Source organism: Nansenia antarctica (assembly GCF_963989245.1).
Source record: "Nansenia antarctica genome assembly, chromosome: 3".
Taxonomy (NCBI): domain Eukaryota; kingdom Metazoa; phylum Chordata; class Actinopteri; order Argentiniformes; family Microstomatidae; genus Nansenia; species Nansenia antarctica.
The window spans coordinates 78699306-78718038 of record NC_137688.1 but is presented as its reverse complement, the minus strand read 5'-3'; the positions used below and the strand labels follow the sequence as shown (position 1 = coordinate 78718038).

The 18733-nt window shown below is 48.1% G+C and overlaps 1 protein-coding gene across 1 annotated transcript in view; it reads right to left on the bottom strand.

Annotated features, from left to right (window-relative positions):
* LOC308152139 (CLIP-associating protein 1-B-like) overlaps nucleotides 1-18733 on the bottom strand; it is a gene marked incomplete at both ends in the record, with an annotated part of 61487 nt that overhangs the window by 28109 nt on the left and 14645 nt on the right. Inside the window, 14 exons of the mRNA XM_080525052.1 lie at nucleotides 197-301; nucleotides 1271-1426; nucleotides 2080-2187; nucleotides 4734-4916; nucleotides 5308-5357; nucleotides 5600-5764; nucleotides 6923-7000; nucleotides 7644-7703; nucleotides 7815-7885; nucleotides 9043-9178; nucleotides 9933-10078; nucleotides 10503-10595; nucleotides 10816-10892; nucleotides 11531-11665. Coding sequence (XP_080381178.1) covers nucleotides 197-301; nucleotides 1271-1426; nucleotides 2080-2187; nucleotides 4734-4916; nucleotides 5308-5357; nucleotides 5600-5764; nucleotides 6923-7000; nucleotides 7644-7703; nucleotides 7815-7885; nucleotides 9043-9178; nucleotides 9933-10078; nucleotides 10503-10595; nucleotides 10816-10892; nucleotides 11531-11665 — 1563 coding nt within the window. The remainder of the gene's footprint in view (nucleotides 1-196; nucleotides 302-1270; nucleotides 1427-2079; nucleotides 2188-4733; nucleotides 4917-5307; nucleotides 5358-5599; nucleotides 5765-6922; nucleotides 7001-7643; nucleotides 7704-7814; nucleotides 7886-9042; nucleotides 9179-9932; nucleotides 10079-10502; nucleotides 10596-10815; nucleotides 10893-11530; nucleotides 11666-18733) is intronic.

The window sequence follows — 18733 nt, the reverse complement described above, 5'->3', positions numbered from 1 at the left end:
GAAGGGGGGGCCAGGTATGGAGGGCTATGGTGGACATGGAGCGGAAGGATACTGAGGGTGGTGGGGGGGTCATATAGTACCCACCAGAGGAGAAAAGGGGGGGCCATGTATGGAGGGGTATGGTGGACATGGAGCGGAAGGGGAACTGGGGGTGGAGTGGGGGGTGGGGGGGGGGCCTCATACATATGGTACTCACCCAGAGGAGAGAAGCCCCGAGCGGGGCTCGTATCTCGGCTGCTCTCGCGACTGGTGTCGCGGCTGCAGCCCTGACTCATGCTGGGCCGGGGGAGGCGGCTCCGGGCTAGCATGGCGGACGGTGGGGGGGGAGAGAAGCAGCAGCAGCAGCAGCAGGAGGAGGACGAGGAAGAGCTTTAGCGACCACACACACACACACACACACACACACAGCCACACTCACTCCGAAGCCCAGAGCCCGGAGAGAGGGAGGTTAGTAGAGGCCAGGACAGACGAGGAGAGGGACAGACAAGAGGAACACACCTCCGTGAGAGGAGGGAAACAGAGAGAGAGGGGAAACAGAGAGAGGGGAAACAGAGAGAGGGGAAACAGAGAGAGAGGGGAAACAGAGAGAGAGGGGAAACAGAGAGAGAGGGGAAACAGGGACAGTGGCTGGAGAGAAGAAGTCCATGCGTGTGTGTGTGTGTGTGTGTGTGTGTGTCTGTGTGTCTGTGAGTGTGTGTGTGTGTGTGGGGGGGGGGCGTGCGTGTGTGTGTGTGTGTGTGTGTGTGTGTGTGTGTGTGTGTGTGTGTGTGGGGGGGCGTGCGTGTGTGTGTGTGTGTGTGTGTCGGGGCCTTACCCAGGCCTGTTCTGCTGGGGCTGGTCTCACGGCTGCAGCGTGTGTGTGTGTGTGTGTGTGTGTGTGTGTGCGTGTGTGTGTGCGTGTGTGTCGGGGCCTTACCCAGGTCTGTTCTGCTGGGGCTGGTCTCACGCCTGCAGCGTGTGTGTGTGTGTGTGTGTGTGTGTGTGCGTGTGTGTGTGTGTCGGGGCCTTACCCAGGTCTGTTCTGCTGGGGCTGGTCTCACAGCTGCAGCGTGTGTGTGTGTGTGCGTGTGTGTGCGTGTGTGTCGGGGCCTTACCCAGGTCTGTTCTGCTGGGGCTGGTCTCACAGCTGCAGCGTGTGTGTGTGTGTGTGTGCGTGTGTGTGCGTGTGTGTCGGGGCCTTACCCAGGTCTGTTCTGCTGGGGCTGGTCTCACAGCTGCAGCGTGTGTGTGTGTGTGTGCGTGTGTGTGCGTGTGTGTGTCGGGGCCTTACCCAGGCCTGTTCTGCTGGGGCTGGTCTCGCGGCTGCAGCCCTGGCTGCGGGGCACCTTGGGCCTCTTGTCTGCGGGCGTGGCCGAGCCCGCGGCTCTGTGGACCCGGCCGTACGTGTGGCTCAGGAGCCGTCCGGGGGAGCCGGAGCGACTGCCAGCTGCAACACACATCCAACAACGACCGTTGTAGTGGTTTGGTAGGTTCAGGTTTAGGCAGAGTTACTACCCATCTTCCGTCGGAGACTGAAGACCTCCATCTCTTCAGGTTACACCTTAACTGCTGCATCTACTATCCCCCCAGCACTGCGTCTCCTGAGACACCTGCTTTTCCTCTTTACTGTGCCTCCTAAGACTCTAGTGCCGCCCTTGTACTGTCTCTTCAGTGTCCCCCTTGTACTGTCTCTTCAGTGTCCCCCTTGTACTGTCTCTTCAGTGTCCCCCTTGTACTGTCTCTTCAGTGTCCCCCTTGTACTGTCTCTTCTCCAGCAAAAAAAAAGTACTTTTTCACGACGACTGCCAGTGGCCCCGGGCCTGAGCTAGATTACGCTCTCCTGCTAGAACTGGTGCACTTGCTTAGTCAAATTTATTGATTGTAAGTCGCTTTGGAATAAGGCGTCTGATAAATGCCAAAAATGTAAATGTACGGTAAATGTAAATGTATTTTGGGAGTGGGGAGTGGGGCAGTCCCATTCTGGCGGGTTCGGTACGTGTTTACATGACTCTTGCCCAATCGGAATATTGAGCATATGCCGCTTAATACAGGAATATGGTTTGCATGTAAACGCAGTCACTATCACATTTGGGTACTCACGCTGAGACTGAGAGACCACTTTGGCTCGACTTCGTCCCCTGCTGTCTGTGACTGCGGGGCTCCCCCCCACAGAACTACCGGAGCTCTGTCTCCTGGTGCGTACACGTCCTGGAGGGGGGGGGCAGAGAGACAGAGGGAAGGTAGGAAGCAGAAGGAGAGAGAGAGAGACAGAGAGAGAAAATGGGTTTGACTTTGTGAGGACACACCATCCACTAAACGACATGCCCATATTGTTGATATGAGCCATCGTCACACACAGACCACATAAACGACAACCACTCTACAGTCTTGCAGGTTGCGTCCAGTCATTTCAAGAGATGCATCATGCGCCTACTCTGTATCTCTATTGGCAGGGTTCGACATTGACGGTTGCCCGATTGCCCGGGGCAAGTAAAAAAAATCACTGGGTTTGTTTGCACGACAGCGACAACGCTGCTGGATCTGTTGGAAGAACAACAGACGGTGCAGGCGCCAGACCAGACTAGAGGATCGCGGAGTGAAGATATTATTAAAGCTCGATCTTTAATAACATCTTCACTCCACGATCATCTAGTCTGGTCTGGCGCCTGCAGGCGTCCGTTGTTCTTCCTGCACACCGATACACAGATCCAGGATCCAGCAGCGTCGTCGCTGTCGCGCAAACAAACCCGGCTGATGTTTTATTTGCCCCGGGTAAAGTAAAAAAAAAAGTTAATGTCGAACCCTGATTGGTTTGGCTTGGTTTGAGCCTATCAGACCATGACCATATCAACATCTCCAGGCTGTAGAATACGTAAAACAGTAGATAAACAATCAGAAAATAATAACACAGAATCCTATTTTGTTTTCATGTGGGACACAACAAACACACAATTCATTCAGGGAAAAGGGCGGTGCAGAACCAAACGACTTCATGGAATCACAGCAATGGTTTTACAATGTCAGCCCTGAAACAGCCTTACAACGGGGGTCGCCCTAGTCACTAGTCAGTGAAACAGCATTACAACCCTAGTCACTAGTCAGTGAAACAGCATTACAACCCTAGTCACTAGTCAGTGCAGAGGAGGCCAGCAGAGGGCGCCCCTGAGTCTGAGTGTCCTGGGAGTCGGTGGGTCTGTTTGTGGACACGATCGATGCCGCTGCTCTCTGGAGGGCCAGAGCCAGTCAGCATCCTGCCAACAACGCAAGTGGGAACAATTATAAAAGTCTGCTTTATCAAATCAAGTCCTATACTGAAAACGCCGGGTAAAAATGACATCACTGTTCTGTCTTCAATCTAATGGATAATGGGCATTTGAATGATGGGGGACAGATATAGCGACTATGTTGAAGAAACTCCTCAGGGGACTTTGGCCCCAAAAATTGGGCCGCTACCCACACGTTTAGCTGGGTTGTTCATTCCACTAATGCATGATCCTTACAAATTGTACCTCGTTGTAAAGGTGACTATTCAGGCTTTCCAACGATATAAAATACAATACCAATTGGTATTATTAAAGGGGAGGAATAATCGACCGAAATAAAGTTTCAGAACTTTTTTTCAGGAGTTTATATTGAACTAAAAGTTCACATGATGAAGGCAAATATTTTACAGGAAAAAACAACTCCACTGTCCAGGCATTGAGGAAGGTATGATGTATGTGAGGGTAACACCACACTCTAGAAGAGAAGAGGGTACAGTAACACCATGCAGACACAGTCCATGCAGTACCACAGATGGCCACCGTACAGGACATGGTGGGTACACACAAAGAGGTCTGGAAAACAGCGTCCTCCTCCTCCACACATCAATGACAAACACACAGCTTACCCTCCGCTTTACCAGGGGGGCCGTCTGAGGTCAAAACAACCACAGGAGGGCCGGGGTAGGAGAGACACAACAGGGAGAGGGTCAACATGACTGTCTGTCCGTTATATCAGCCACAGGGGCCAGAGGGGGGTGTGTGTGTCAGCTGGGGAGGCAGAGGGGTGTGTGCGTGTGTGTCTCAACTAGGGAGACAGAGGTGTGTGTGTGTGTGTGTGTGTGTCACCTAGGGAGGCAGAGGGGTGTGTGTGTTAGCTAGGGAGGCAGAGGGGTGTGTGTGTGTCACCTAGGGAGGCAGAGGTGTGTGTGTGTCACCTAGGGAGGCAGAGGGGTGTGTGTGTCACCTAGGGAGGCAGAAGGGTGTGTGTGTGTCAGCTGGGGAGGCAGAGGGGTGTGTGTGTCTCAACTAGGGAGACAGAGGTGTGTGTGTGTGTGTGACACCTAGGGAGGCAGAGGGGTGTGTGTGTCAGCTAGGGAGGCAGAGGTGTGTGTGTGTGTGTGTCTCAACTAGGGAGACAGAGGTGTGTGTGCGTGTGTGTGTGACACCTAGGGAGGCAGCGGGGTGTGTGTGTGTGTCAGCTAGGGAGGCAGAGGGGTGTGTGTGTCAGCTGGGGAGGCAGAGGGGTGTGTGTGTGTGTGTGTGTGTGTGTGTGTGCGTGTGTGTGTGTGTGTGTGTCACCTAGGGAGGCAGAGGGGTGTGTGTGTGTGTGTGTGTGTGTCTCACCTAGGGAGGCAGAGGGCTGTGTGTGTGTGTGTGTGTGTGTGTGTCTCACCTAGGGAGGCAGAGGGGTGTGTGTGTGTGTGTGTGTGTGTGTGTGTGTGTCACCTAGGGAGGCAGAGGGGTGTGTGTGTGTGTGTGTGTGTGTCTCACCTAGGGAGGCGTAGGAGCCGGGGGGCAGGGCCGAGGCTGAGCTGAAGGGGGCAGCAGAGGGCACGGCGCTCATCCTGGTCTTGGCGGCGGAGGCGGCGGCGTTGAGATCCACGTCACTGCGGGAGCGCTGGAGGGACCCCGGGGTGGAGGAGGCCACCCTGGAGGGGGGCGGCGGGGCTTTAGCTGGACAGAGACCGCCAGGAGAGAGAGGCCGTCAAGTTTTTAATCAACAACTCAAAAAAGTTCCTAAACACATATTGATTATCTATTGTGATAGTCATGTGTAATGTGTGTATGTTTGTATGTATTTGACACTGCTACTGATTTTTTTCCATTTGTACCGACAACAAATTCCACCGACCGTGGACGTGCGGTCATTAAACGATTCATTCATTAAACGATTCATTCATTAAACGATTCATTCATTCATTCATTCATTGATGGATTTCATCCAGCTTATGGCCGTTAGTGTTGGAAGCAGAGGTAGGTTGTTTTAACCAGAGACTAACTAACAGGTAGAAGGTGTTAACTAGAATGTGTGGAGCCAGAGAACAGAGAGAGGTGGTGTTCTTACTCCTGGTCGTGGTGGTGTGTCCCACAGAGCTCTTAGCAGACACGGGCCGGCTGTGGAGAGAGGACGCAGAGATGAGAGGGGGGAGAGGGAGGAGGGGGGAGGGGGTGAGAGGGATGAGAGGAAAGGGGAAGGGAGGGGGGGGGAGGAGTGGAGAGGGTGAGAGGGGAGGGATGAGAGGAAGGAGAGGGATGAGAGGGGGGGAAAGCGTCGGGAGGAGAGGGGGGAGGGAGGAGAGGGATGAGAGGGGGGGAGGGAGGAGAGGGAGGAGAGGAGGGAGGAGGGGGCGTCTCACTTGAGGCTCTCCTGGGAGCTGGAGGAGGAGCGGTCGGAGGCGGGGAGGGAGGTGGTGTCGGAGGTCTTCAGGTGGGCCTGCAGGGCCTTCTGATAGGACGCCTCCAGGGCCTGGAACAGAAGCTCCGCCTCCCGGCTGAAGTGGCCGTGGAAACTCCAATAACACCTGGGGGCCGGGGCGGAGAGAGGAGAGGGGCGGAGACACAGTCAAGACCACGCCCACAGGTCACCGGAATGGACCTATCGCTAAGCCACGCCCCCCTTTGAAAACTCAGACAAACAAACGCTTCACTGACAGTGACAGACTGACCGACCGTGACTGAATGACATTCAGTGACTTACAATGGAGAATAATATTTTGTCTAGAGGCTTTTCACCATCAGATTTGTCAGACCAAAAAAAAGACAGTGAGTTTTTTCTGCCTGTAGTGACTTTTGCTGTGATATGATTGGACAATTTCTATTTTGGGGCGTGGCTTAGTGCTATCGCTATCTATTACATCTCCGGGTTGGAGGACCTGAGAAGAAGGTATAGTCTTCGATGGAAACAGAGCGTGTTATTTTACTTATTTAGACATTTTGGGGGGGAATTTCTGCTTTATTGGATGGAGACAGATTGACAGGAAGGATGGGTGAGAGAGAGAGAGAGAGAGAGAGAGAGAGAGAGAGAGAGAGAGAGAGAGAGAGAGGAGGGGATGACATGCGAGATATGTCGAGGGTCAGGATCGACCCGGGGACCATGTCTCTTCTCCCCCTTCCTCCTTCCCCTTTCCTCTCATCCCTCTCGTTTTTTAACCTGACTATTTTGCTGTGTCTTTTGCCCTGTAAGGTGTCCTTGGGTGTTATGAAAGGCGCCATACAAATAAAATGCATTATTATTATTATTATTATTATTGTGTGGTATATACGTGCTACTGGTAATCGCCGCTAGGCGCCGGGGACACCACTTACAGGGTTCCCACACCTTCTGAAACATCACATTCAAGCACCTTTCAAGGACTTTCAAGACTCAATTCCCTCAAATTCAAGGACACCAACACGGCATAGTTTGAGACAGACCTAGATGAGAATTGATATAGTAGGAACTATCCGCTCACAGACAACAATTAAAAAAGAGAGGCTTGAATGTGTGAACACTAGATGCCTAGAAGCATGTCTCTTGCCTTCTCTACCACAGCACAGCAAAACAATATATTGTGAAATATATGTAAAGACACAGAGACTTATTTACTAGTTGACGAGCTAAGTGAAACAGTTTTGAATATGACCCATGTCTATTTTCAAAAGCTTTCAAGGATTCCAACCCGTGGGAACCCTGCACTTACTTCCTGGCCATGGACCTGGCCTCGGAGTCTGCGTCGTGGACCCCCTTCTTAATGGTCTCGGTCAGGACGGCCACGTGCCTGTGAGGGAGAGGAGAACAGCTTCACTCTGCGAAACCAAAAAGCCTCACCACACCCCCTCGTCTACCCCTCTACCCCCACCACGGCGTCACGGCTGGATCGATGAGAGCTCCCCTGACGAGCTCATCAGGCCAGATAGGGTTTCACCTCAGAGCCGCTCTGGGGAAGAGAAGCCGGGGGGGAAGTGGGAACACAATGTGCTGTTAGAGAGAGGACCGGCGTCGCCGCTGCTGACACCGGCCAACGACCAGCTTCCTGTTCCCCGTACAGGCTCCTCAGACACGGGACTGGAGTTAACACAGAAGGTTTACAGTAGCGTGCTGCAATGACGTCATCGCGTTTAACTCGTTTAGTGCCAAAAATGCATATATATTACGACGGTTCATTTTGTAGCCAATTAAAGTGTTGTTGCTAGGTAAATACCACATGAAACACTTGCCAGACATGTTGTCATTGGTTGTATCATTTGCAGAGAAACTTTTATTTATTTATAACTTATTATTATTATATATATATATATTTGTATCATTATTATTATTGTTATTATTATTATTATTATCATTATTATTATTATTATGTTTATTATTATTATCATTATTATTATAGCTAAACAGCTAAACTAGTAGCAGCCGTGGTACTGTACCTCTCCAGAGAGCCCGTCTGCCAGTCCTGCAGTATCAGGTCCAAAAACTCATAACTGCGCCTAGAAATAGAAAATCAAGATTCAGCATCACTGAATAGATATGCAGTAAGAGTGAAACAAATGGAAGTGATTCGGTGGGATAGTTTCGAGCCACGGCCCCCCCTCCTTTACCTCCTCACCACCACCGACTTGCACTGGCAGTTGCTGGCCACGATGGGAATGAGCCGGGGGTAGTGTGTATGCTGAGAGAGAGAGAGAGAGAGAGAGAGAGAGAGAGAAGAGACAAGACCTAAATACAGTACAGTACAGTAGGTCACAGTACATGCAGGGAATTGACTGACTGTTCTGAACTTGCCTTTATTTACCTATGAAAACCGTGCAAAAAAAGGAACTCTGTAAAATATATATGGGCAGGCAGATAGGGCTGCAACTAACGATTATTTTGCTAATCGATTAATCTGCCGATTATTTTTTCCAATTAATCGATTAATCGGATACACACAAAAAAAGGTTTATTTTGCACATTTTATTTTATGTTTTCTAAATCAGCCAGGCCTATACATATACATGTGCAAAATGAATAAGTATTAATAAAAAAATAATAATATATAAATAAAAAAGGCTTTGCTACATCAAATAGGTTTAACAACAGGCCATGGACTATGGCGGTAGATTGTTTCAATAAAGTAGTTGAACTCTAGCTCAATACATGCATTGTTTTAGGTAATAACTTTGCTTAATGTAAAGGCCAGTAAGCCAAAGTGCAATATAGGCTACAGACAAGACACTAATGTTTTTATATAACAGATATGCTCCAAAACAATGCAATGTGTCCTCTCACTCCATACAATAGGCTAGGCTACAGTCAGTGCCTCACTCTAACTCACGGGTAGCTTGGTAGGCTACCACTAGCTAGCCTTTAGCTTATCACCTCTGCTCTACCACTGACGTTAGCCAGCTAGCTAAATACACTTGTCATGCAATATTTAATTCATGAATGCGAGCAAACACTCACTGGCTATCGCATTACATTACAGTCATTTAGCTGACGCTTCGCCAGAACTCACACTAACGCATTTGCATGGAGAGCAGAAGACCATGGAAGGTGCGTCAACAGGAAGTAGGTTTGTTATGGAACAAGACCCGACGAATCGATAATGGAATTTGTCGCCAACGAATTTCATTATCGATTTTTATCGATTTCATCGATTCGTTGTTGCAGCCCTACAGGCAGATATATCGGTTATGGCTGATAGTTGCCCCCATAAAAATCTGCATTGGACCCAAAAACGTCACATCAGAATGCTATGCGATGCCATTCGCAGCCCTCTTAGAAAGAGGTGTGTGTGTGTCCAACTGGAGGCTACTCCGCTTGGGTGTGACTGACTCTGACACTCACTTTGAGGATGATGCGGATGACAGCCGTGCCAGAGGTGGCCATGACTTTGGCGCTGTTAGAGACCAGGTTCACCAGGGTGGGCATGATGGACTCTGCTGCATGGTCGAACCTGCTGCCCAGGAGGACTGACAGGTATCTGGAGGAGGAGGAGGAGAGGACACGCATTAACACTTAATCAGCCATGAGGGGTCATTTGACCCCTGTGAGTAAAGAAACATTTTATATCTTTGCACTCGATCAAATTTCAGGACCCTCCTTTCATGATGTTTCCTAGATATGTGCGTTCTACCACCCAGTATCCTTACATTTTCAAAAATCACATCAGGATAAGCTAGTATGAAGCTATTTTGCTGTTTTTCTGTGTAGGAAGCAGGCTAATTTACAAGCGGCCAACTAGTGGTCGTTGTGTGTAAATAGAAGCCTAGCATTGTAAAGAGGGGGTCTTTGACCCCCAAGGCGGCTCTTTAAGTAGGTAAAAAAGGCACGGCTGTTCTAGTGTTAGCTCACCAACTGACAGACAATTCTGGAACACTCACCACCTTTTTATGTGTTGTTTGTTTTATGTTTAGTTTTTTTTACCACAACACTTTAATTGGCTACAAAATGAAGCACCATAATGTATACATTTTTCGTGAATAAAGTCACCCGTGGCACTAATTGAGTTAACAACCAATAATACCACAAATGATCCTGTGGTATTATTGGTTGTTAACTCATTTAGTGAGTGAGTCTCATCAACAACCAGTAATACCACAGACACTCATCAACAACCAATAACAGCACAGACACTCATCAACAACCAACAATACTACACACAAAACAGCGTATGTACAGTAGGTTTGTTTGACTGGATCCCTGGCCAGTGTGAAGCAGACGACCCTAGCCCTTACCCCAGAGTGATGCAGGCCTCCCGGACCACCTGAGAGCGCAGGTCTTTGGCCGACATCTTGAACGCCGCCTCCATGAGCTTCAGCTGCTGGGAGAAGCCGTCAAACTCCACCGCCCCGGCCAGGAGGAGAGAACGCATCTTCTTCAACTGGAGACGGGGGGGTCAACAAAGGAGACATTGATCAACCAACCAACCAACCGACCGACCAACCAACCAATCGATAAGGCATTCTAAACAGCGGATTTGTGTGCTTGGATGACAGCGTCAGCGTGGTGAATGCAGCGTGGTGATCCCACACCTTCTGAAACATCACATTCAAGCACATTTCAAGGACCTTCAAGACTCAATTCCCTCAAATTCAAGGACCCAACACGGCATAGTTTGAGACACATCTAGATGAGAATTGATATAATAGGAACTATCCGCTCACAGACAACAATTAAAAAGAGAGGCTTGAATGTGTGAACACTAGATGGTCTCTTGCCTTCTCTACCACAGCACAGCAAAACAATATTATTGTGAAATATGTGTGGGCGGAGCAGAACGGTGTGGAGGTGTCTGGTGGTCTTACAGCTGCTACTCTGTGCTCCCAGTCTCGCTTGTCATCCGACAGCACCTCCCGGATCTTGGCCATGGCCTCCTCCATCTCCCTGTTGGAGTAGATCTGTGTGGGAGGAGAGACGAGTCGTTCAGATGAGGCCCGTTCACCACAGATGAGAACAGATCTACAACACATGTCTTGTTCTCGTACTATACCGTATTCCCGCCCAATTGGGCTACTTATGATTACACTGGGCGGCTTTTAGACTGTGGTTAGGCTGGAAAACAATCCCATCTGGCAACACTGATACCAGATTGTACTGCTCTAGGTCTTACTTACTTACCTGCATAGTGGGCACGTCCTCAAAGGCACGGATGAAGTCTTCCTCATCCAAAGCCCCTGCGCTCGTGCCTTCTCTCCCTAAGCAGGAGGGAAAGGGGAACACATGTTCTTCCGGCAAGCTGTTCTCATATGAAAACATGATGGGTGTCTGATCTCTTAACTGGGTAATCAGGAGTCATGTGGGACTGAATTTCAGCATGACACACTACTTTCTCATCATCTTCTGTGTTCTGTTCTCAATACAGGTCTGGTCGACAGTCCTGACCATCTGCCAGAGTCCTGGTTAATACAGGGTGAATTCTGGGTAATACAGCATGGGTTCTGGGTAATACAGGGCGAGTTCTGGGTAATACAGGGTGAGTTCTGGGTAATACAGTAACACAGGGTGAATTCTGGATAATACAGGGTGAGTTCTGGGTAATACAGGGTGAGTTCCCCAGCACTGCGTCTCCTGAGACACCCGCGTTTCCCCTATACTGTGTCCCCTAAGACTTCTACTGCTCCCATTGTACTGTTTCTTTGTTTCTCCAATTTTCCTTCTGTCACGGAGACTGCCAATGGCCCCGGTCCTGAGCTAGATTACTCTTCCTGCTGCAACTGGTGAACTGATGATTCCCTTACTTAGTCAAATGTATCGATTGTAAGTCGCTTTGGAATAAGGCGTCTGCTAAATGCCAAAAATGTAAATGTAAAACTGACGGGTTGGGTCGCCTCACCTGTGGCCTTGGCGCTGGGGGCTGACCCGGGCCGGCGGAAGGATCCGGCGCTCGCCACCTTCCTGCCCAGGGTCGCCGCCTTGGAGGAGGAGGAACCACCACCGTCCACCGAGTCATCATCCTCAAAGTTCTTATCTGGGGGAGAGAGAGAGAGACAGAGAGAGAGAGAGAGAGATAGTAAATGAACTGCACTTATATAGCGCCTTTATCCAAAGCACTTTACAACGGCCTCTCATTCACCCATTCACACACACATTCACACACCAATGGCGGCCAAGCTACCATGCAAGGCGCCGGCCCGTTCACTGGGAGCAATTTGGGGGTTCAGTGTCTTGCCCAAGGACACTTCGACATGTGGCCAGCCAGGGCTCGAACCGCCGATCTGCCAACCTTGCGATCGTTATACGGCAGCTCTACCTCCTGCGCCACAGCCGCCCTCCAGAGAGAGAGAGAGAGAGACCCAGTCATCGACTGCACAACGAGATCCTTGATGAACAAAACAATGCGCTGTCTTCATCCCCCACGTGTCCCCAGACCTCCTACAACAGACCTTCTACAACAGTACATCGGAGCAGCAGTGGATGACCTTTCTGCATCTGAATGAGGCTGTGGAGGGCGGGGGGGGGGTTCCCTCAGAGTTCATTCTGAAGGGCATTGTGGAATTCTGGGGTGGCGGTGTCCTTATTCTTCTGGGAGAGGCAGGAGAGGCAGGAGAGGCAGGAGGCAGCCCCCCCCCCCGACCCGCATGTAAGCGAATCTCCCATCGAGGTGAACATGTGAGATGTGAGCCCCCTGGAGCACAGGAATCTGCCAGGCCAGCGATCGATGCCCCCATGAATTATTCACACGACGCGGTCCCACCACACACCCCAGGGCTGCCCGCCAAACACGCCAGTCACCTCCCAGCGTTTTCTCCTCTCATGCGATGATTAAACCAGCCGACGATACATATCCTCAATATCAGCACAAGGTGACTGCCTGCGACGGTAAGGGAGGTCCGTAAGCTTGACGCTCTGAACGGTATCATCCCCAAACTGTGTCGTCCTCAACAAGCCCGTGAGGACAGCTCACAAGTGTGACAGCGAAAGCAGATATAAACAACTGGCAGCAGTGAGTGTCGTCCTCCTTTACAGCCTAAAACAGACCCAACAAGATTTTTTGACAGGAAACAAAACAAGCGTCCGGCTAATGTACAGTAGCTAGCTAGGTGCGTCAGTACACCTGAGTGTTCTGTACTGAACGAGACGATTCGCGTTCTAGTCGAGAGCCTCCGGGTGTTTAAATGTTTTGTCATTTTGTCATGCCACTCTTCAGAGGTTGGACATTTCACCATCCCCCCCCCCAACGCCCCCACCCGCCCCCTCCCCCATGTGTCAAGAAAGAGAGCATCTTACAGGCACAGATCCTTCTACAGACGAGTTTCCTCAGCATGCCGACACAGCGTCCAGTCACAGACAGACCTCTCTCTCCTCACATCGTCTCCACAGGTTCACCTGGCTGCACGTTTACATCAACTTCTGACACACACACATACACACACACGCACGCTCGCTTGCTTGCTGCGACGGTCAGTGCCCCTGCCGAGCGGAGTGAGACCTCCGGCAGGGTCACAGAGTGAGAGAGAGAGCCGGGCAGTAAGCTCCACCCACCGGCAGTAAGCTCCACCCCCAAACACGCAGAGCAGACAGGAGGGGGGGGGGCAGAGGAGGAGGACACACAGACACACCGCCAGAGCCGGAAGGAAGGAAGGAGTCACTAGATGGCAGTCCTGGCTATTAAATGGGAGTCGGTAGTGTTTTGGTGAACGAAGCTATGTGTGTATCTAAGCGATAAGCGAGTGCCTTGTCACATGTTCTAGAACAATCCTCCTGGCTCTTTCATTTCCCCAAACTGCAGTCAACAAATAACAGCGTGTGGTTTTGTTTTATGTCATAAAAGCTGGTGAGTGAAATGAGCTATTCATTAATATCCCAGGAGGCCCGTCGCAGTGCCAAGTCACAGGCTTCTCACCGGGCCCACAGCCCCACAACAAGCCCTCACACAAACGGACCCTGACAGGTGATCCCTCCGTCTCAAATTCAGAAAATAGCTCATAAGAAGGGCTGCATTCCGCCGCTTCCAGTCAGGAAAACCTTTCAGCATAGGGTTCAGAGAGCCTAGGAGGCTGTGTTATTGGATTTGGTAGATTTTTCTCCAGACAGACGCATACTTTTCTACAACTTCTAATCGCCTAAAAGTATTTTCTATGGAATGTCCTTTCAAACTGGCCGTTTCAGAAGGAGGTTTTGTTTCTAGTTGACAATCAAATGAAAAGGAACAGCCAAAACAAAACACAACATGATTTGCTGCTTGCTGTCCAAGCCTATGTATGAAATGATGAATGTGGAAAAAACACACACACACAGACACACACACAGACACACACACAGACACACACACAGACACACGCACGCACGCACGCACGCACGCACGCACGCACGCACGCACGCACGCACGCACGCACGCACGCACGCACGCACGCACGCACGCACGCACGCACGCACGCACACACGCACACACACACACACACACACACACACACACACACACACACACACACCAGGGCTCGACAGTGCGACTGTTTTGGTCGCATTTGCGAGTGAATATATTTCTGTGCGACTTGGAAATACATTCAATAGCACCAGTGCGACTAAAAGACTGCTGAACTACTGTCATGCAATCTTATGTGTATAAGCGATGAGGGAATGAAAACAGTGAACAGAAACGATGAAATGTCGCAGAAATGCTTCACGCGTGTCCTATATGCGCTTAAAATGCGGATACAGCTCTCATAGCTAAAGTGCATTTTTACTTTCATTTCTTCCTCTCCTATTATAGACTAGTCCTCAAGCCTAAGAGGCACTTTTTTTGTGACGCCAGCTGGTGAAACCGTAAACCACTCGCGTGAAACGGCTATATGTATAGTTTGTGGAATGGGTTCATTGTTATTGTTTGAGGCTAACGGTAAGTGATACATGGCTTGTAAACATACTTTAATTTTAGGACGCGTTCAAAAGCAAGGACTGTGTGATCATCTAATTATGTATAGTCAGGGGTGCACATAACTTTTTGGGGCCAGTGCTCAGAGGAGCACCTAGGGATGCTGCTTGGTGCTCCCTGAGCTCGCGAGTCACGACCCGTCCCACAGGATGGATGAAAAAGGGATACATGGATAACTTATATTAGCAAAACGACATTTATTCATAAATAAAGATGAACGAACAAATGATTGTGTGCAAAACAAAATAAACAAATGCAAAATCAAATGACTGCTCTTTAAGCATGAAAGTCTGTCAGACTCCTTTAAACACAATGAAATCAACTGACATCTCTTTAAGCACTAACTGAATGTCTGTTCTTTAAACACACTGAAATAAACGGACATCTCTTTAAGCACTGCTCTGTTCTGTAAACACTGAAATCAACTTTTCAACAAAAAGTTACAGCCTAAGCATTTATTTATGCTACAAGCTTAATCGTCATCATCACTGCTCTCTTGACTGCTGTAAATTATCACTGTCCTCAATTTCAACCATGGTAGAGGATGGTTTTTTTGTGATCAACTTTTTTTTTTTTTTTTTTGGTGCGCAACAGCGCCTTCATGCGGCTGATCTGCCGCGCAGCATGCATTTTGGCGACGCATGCGCACTGGCGCACCAGTTATGTGCACCCCTGTGTATAGTTATGTGTTTTTAGCATGTTGATGTTCTATCAGCATGTTGTTATGTTATTAAAATACAGTTTAGACGTTCGTAGCGCTGTTTTTTGTTAGCAGCGTTTGCTTCCGGTTTCATGACAGTGGCTGTGTTCGGAATGGTATACTAGCATACTGCATACTAGCATACTCAATGAGTATATACTGCATACTGCCTACTAAATTCATAAAAAGTATGCGAAAAACCAGACGACCATTTACACAGTATGCATACTGCCTCCCAGAATGCATTTCGCCGGGAGCGGCTAATTTAAACCTCCATTTTAAACCTCCATTAGCTAAAAGATGTAATTTTGGCTTTATAAGTGTTAACATGTCATTTTATGAAGTTTTAATATGTTTTCAGGCGAGAAAGTAACCACATATATTCCCAAAATGTGTCCAGTTTACCAAAATAACCCGTTTATATATCTGACCTGATTATTTTTTGCGTCTTCTGTTCGCTAGCTGCGTTCGTAAATTCGCCCTGGAAATCTGATCAGCACTCATGGAATGCCTCTTGTCCAATCAAATTACCTGGTCCCTTTATGACGTTGCACCCAGTGTGCGCTCCTGCGCTCTCAGAGCGATTTTACGAACGCACCCTACGTTGCTTACCTTCGACAGAAATATCGTAACATAATTACAACAAGTTGTAAAATGATTTGGGGGCCAATATCTTTAGCTAGCTCAAGTAACTAGCTTACTATATTGTTGTCTTAACAGTTGGTAAAATAACATGATTAAAATAAATATATATGAGCAATAACATATTGTGGGCAAGCACTACAACCAACTTGTCCGTCTGAAGCTACAATACTGGGATCATTCGTGATTGGGTTACAAGCAGTCAAATACTAGGTGAACATGTGTGTAAGACACAAATAAACTTGGATTTCATGCATTTCAAGTGGCATATTTGTAATCATGACAACTAGCCTGGTCTAAGAATGCATTTCACCATGTTAATTCCCAGTAGCCTATAGTGAAAATACCACCGCTCATCCGTGATCAGACTTAGCTGGGGTGCTGCAGCTGAAGAGTATCAAATAGAGTGCAAAAAAGCAGCATCTGCACACTCAAATCTGTGCAAAAAACTATGTTTATTGCAAGCTTTCAGTCCCCAGGCTATCGGACGATGTAAACAAAAGCTGTATGACAAGTTTGTATGACGCAGTTTGACAAGGCTGAAAGCGCACAGGGTTGCCAGATGGGATTGACAATTTACAGCCTAAACTTTCTATAACCTCAAATAGGGCTGGGACGACGCGTCGACGTAGTCGACGTAATCGACTACGTCAATACATCGACTTGCGTAATGTGCGTCGGTGCGTCGCAAATAAACAACATGGCTGCGACCAGTGGAAACATGGAGGAGGCTACTAGCTAATGTTACACAAGCAATGTAGCTCACCACAGTTTGTATGTCTTGTCTTCTGGTGTTAGTAACGTTAGCTATGTAGCTGGCTAGCTACGGTAGCCTATTGTCATTGTGGTGATCGCACCTACGTTATCTAGCTCGTAGCTCGCATGCTACGTTAGCATCAATTTAGCTAATCATAACATAGCAGCATTTCTAACTGCAATAGCGGCACTGCGCCGACGTGGTGGCGGGGGCGCTGTTTTGCAAATAAGTTAGCTTTCGTTTTTGCTAGTGAAATAATTGATAGTATGTTGACTGCTCAAGGAGAATACATATTTGAAAGTACAGAATGCCTGAGAGCCTTATATTGCATTATATTATATTTTGAATGGTCATCTGGTGCCTGAATATTGTGTTTTCCTTTACATAAATAATGACATGTCCACCATAAATTGATGCAGAAAGGGCACAATTTGGTGCATATCAATTCACCAGAATGCAAGAAATTAAGTGTTTGATGTTTAAGGACCCCCAGACAGCCCTGCTTCATGGGCCCCCCCGATGTCAAACACCACTGGTACCACCTCCGCCTCATTTTGAGCCAGGAAAAACCCTGATGGCCATGTTGGCATTCAAGTTGGCTAAACATAGCAGTGATTGGGCCTGTGTCTGGGGCTGTTTGACAGAGGCAGTTACAGTAGTAGTAGTAGCAGGTCGCCGAATTAAAGGTGTCTGTGTTTAATTGCAGGCCCACAGACAGCCCCCATACATCAGCTGATCATTTAAAGGGGCGGCCGTCTGAGTAATGTGCATGTCACACGCTGCTTTGTTTTATAAGAGCAGCAGCTATTACCCAGAGCGCTTTATAAAGACACTGTTAAACAGAGAGAGACAATACAGCCATTATTTTGGGGAAAATTAAGTGATACATTAATCGAACAGTAAAAAAAAATAATTCTTAGACTAATCGTTAAATTAGTCGTTAGAGTAATCGAGTAACCGAAAAAATAATCGCTAGATTAATCGTTAGAAAAATAGTCGTTAGGGCCAGCCCTAACCTCAAAATCAAGTAGCCCATTCGGCGGTAACCCGCCCCATCTGGCAACCCTGGACGCAACCCTGCAACCCTGGACGCGAAATGCATTTTGGGGATTCTAGTATGCCAAAAGTGTCCATCGTAACAAACTTCAATTTTCCCGGAAGTAATTGCTCGCCTACTAAATTTCTCGCATAATCAAATCTCGCATACTGTACAGTGTGAACGCACTACATACTCAAAATCTACGTCATATCTAGTATGAGTAGTATGCTAGTATGCTATTCCGAACACAGCCAGTGTTTAACCCTATATGTGCCTGACGTCTAACAACATTCAAATGACTCTAACTTTGTCATCTTTTTTCGGATTTCAATGTATGACACATCATTTGAAAGCTTATGATCTGTAGTTCCAATCCACAACACGTCACATTTGAAAGTGCTTATGTAATTCACATTTGAAAGTGTTTTTTGTTTATATATATTTATATTATACAATATACTAGTCATATTCTGGAATGTGTCTAAATGTTAAAGTTCCATAAGTATAAGCAAAATAAAGTAAAGTAACAGTTTGTAAATAAATACTTAGCATTTAAAAAAAACACAAACCGTGAACCGTGACCCAAAAACCGAGGTTCATACCGAACCGTGGGCCAACTGAAATTAATATTCTTACTTCCCCTTTACATTGTGTAAGTCTCCATTTTTATTACGGCCAAGAGCCGGTTATGATAATTTTTATGTTATGATTATGATAATTTGTTGTCGTCATACGAACATTTTCTTTTTTCATTGGCAATTTTCATTGTGCTACTGAAATTCTTGGTGTGCTACCAAAGTTTTCAACATGGTAGCACAGTGCTACCTGGGGAAAAGGTAAGCGTCAAGCCCTGCACACACACACACACCAACCTCACTTCTACAGGCATACTGGGTCCTCACATCCATTATTAATGTGTTAGGCTAGCTGCAACCCAAGCCTGCTCTGACAAAGAGCATCTCTTAGGTGGCGTCATATGGGCAGAGGTGTATTTCCAGAACACAGTCGGCACCTTAATAGCATTTG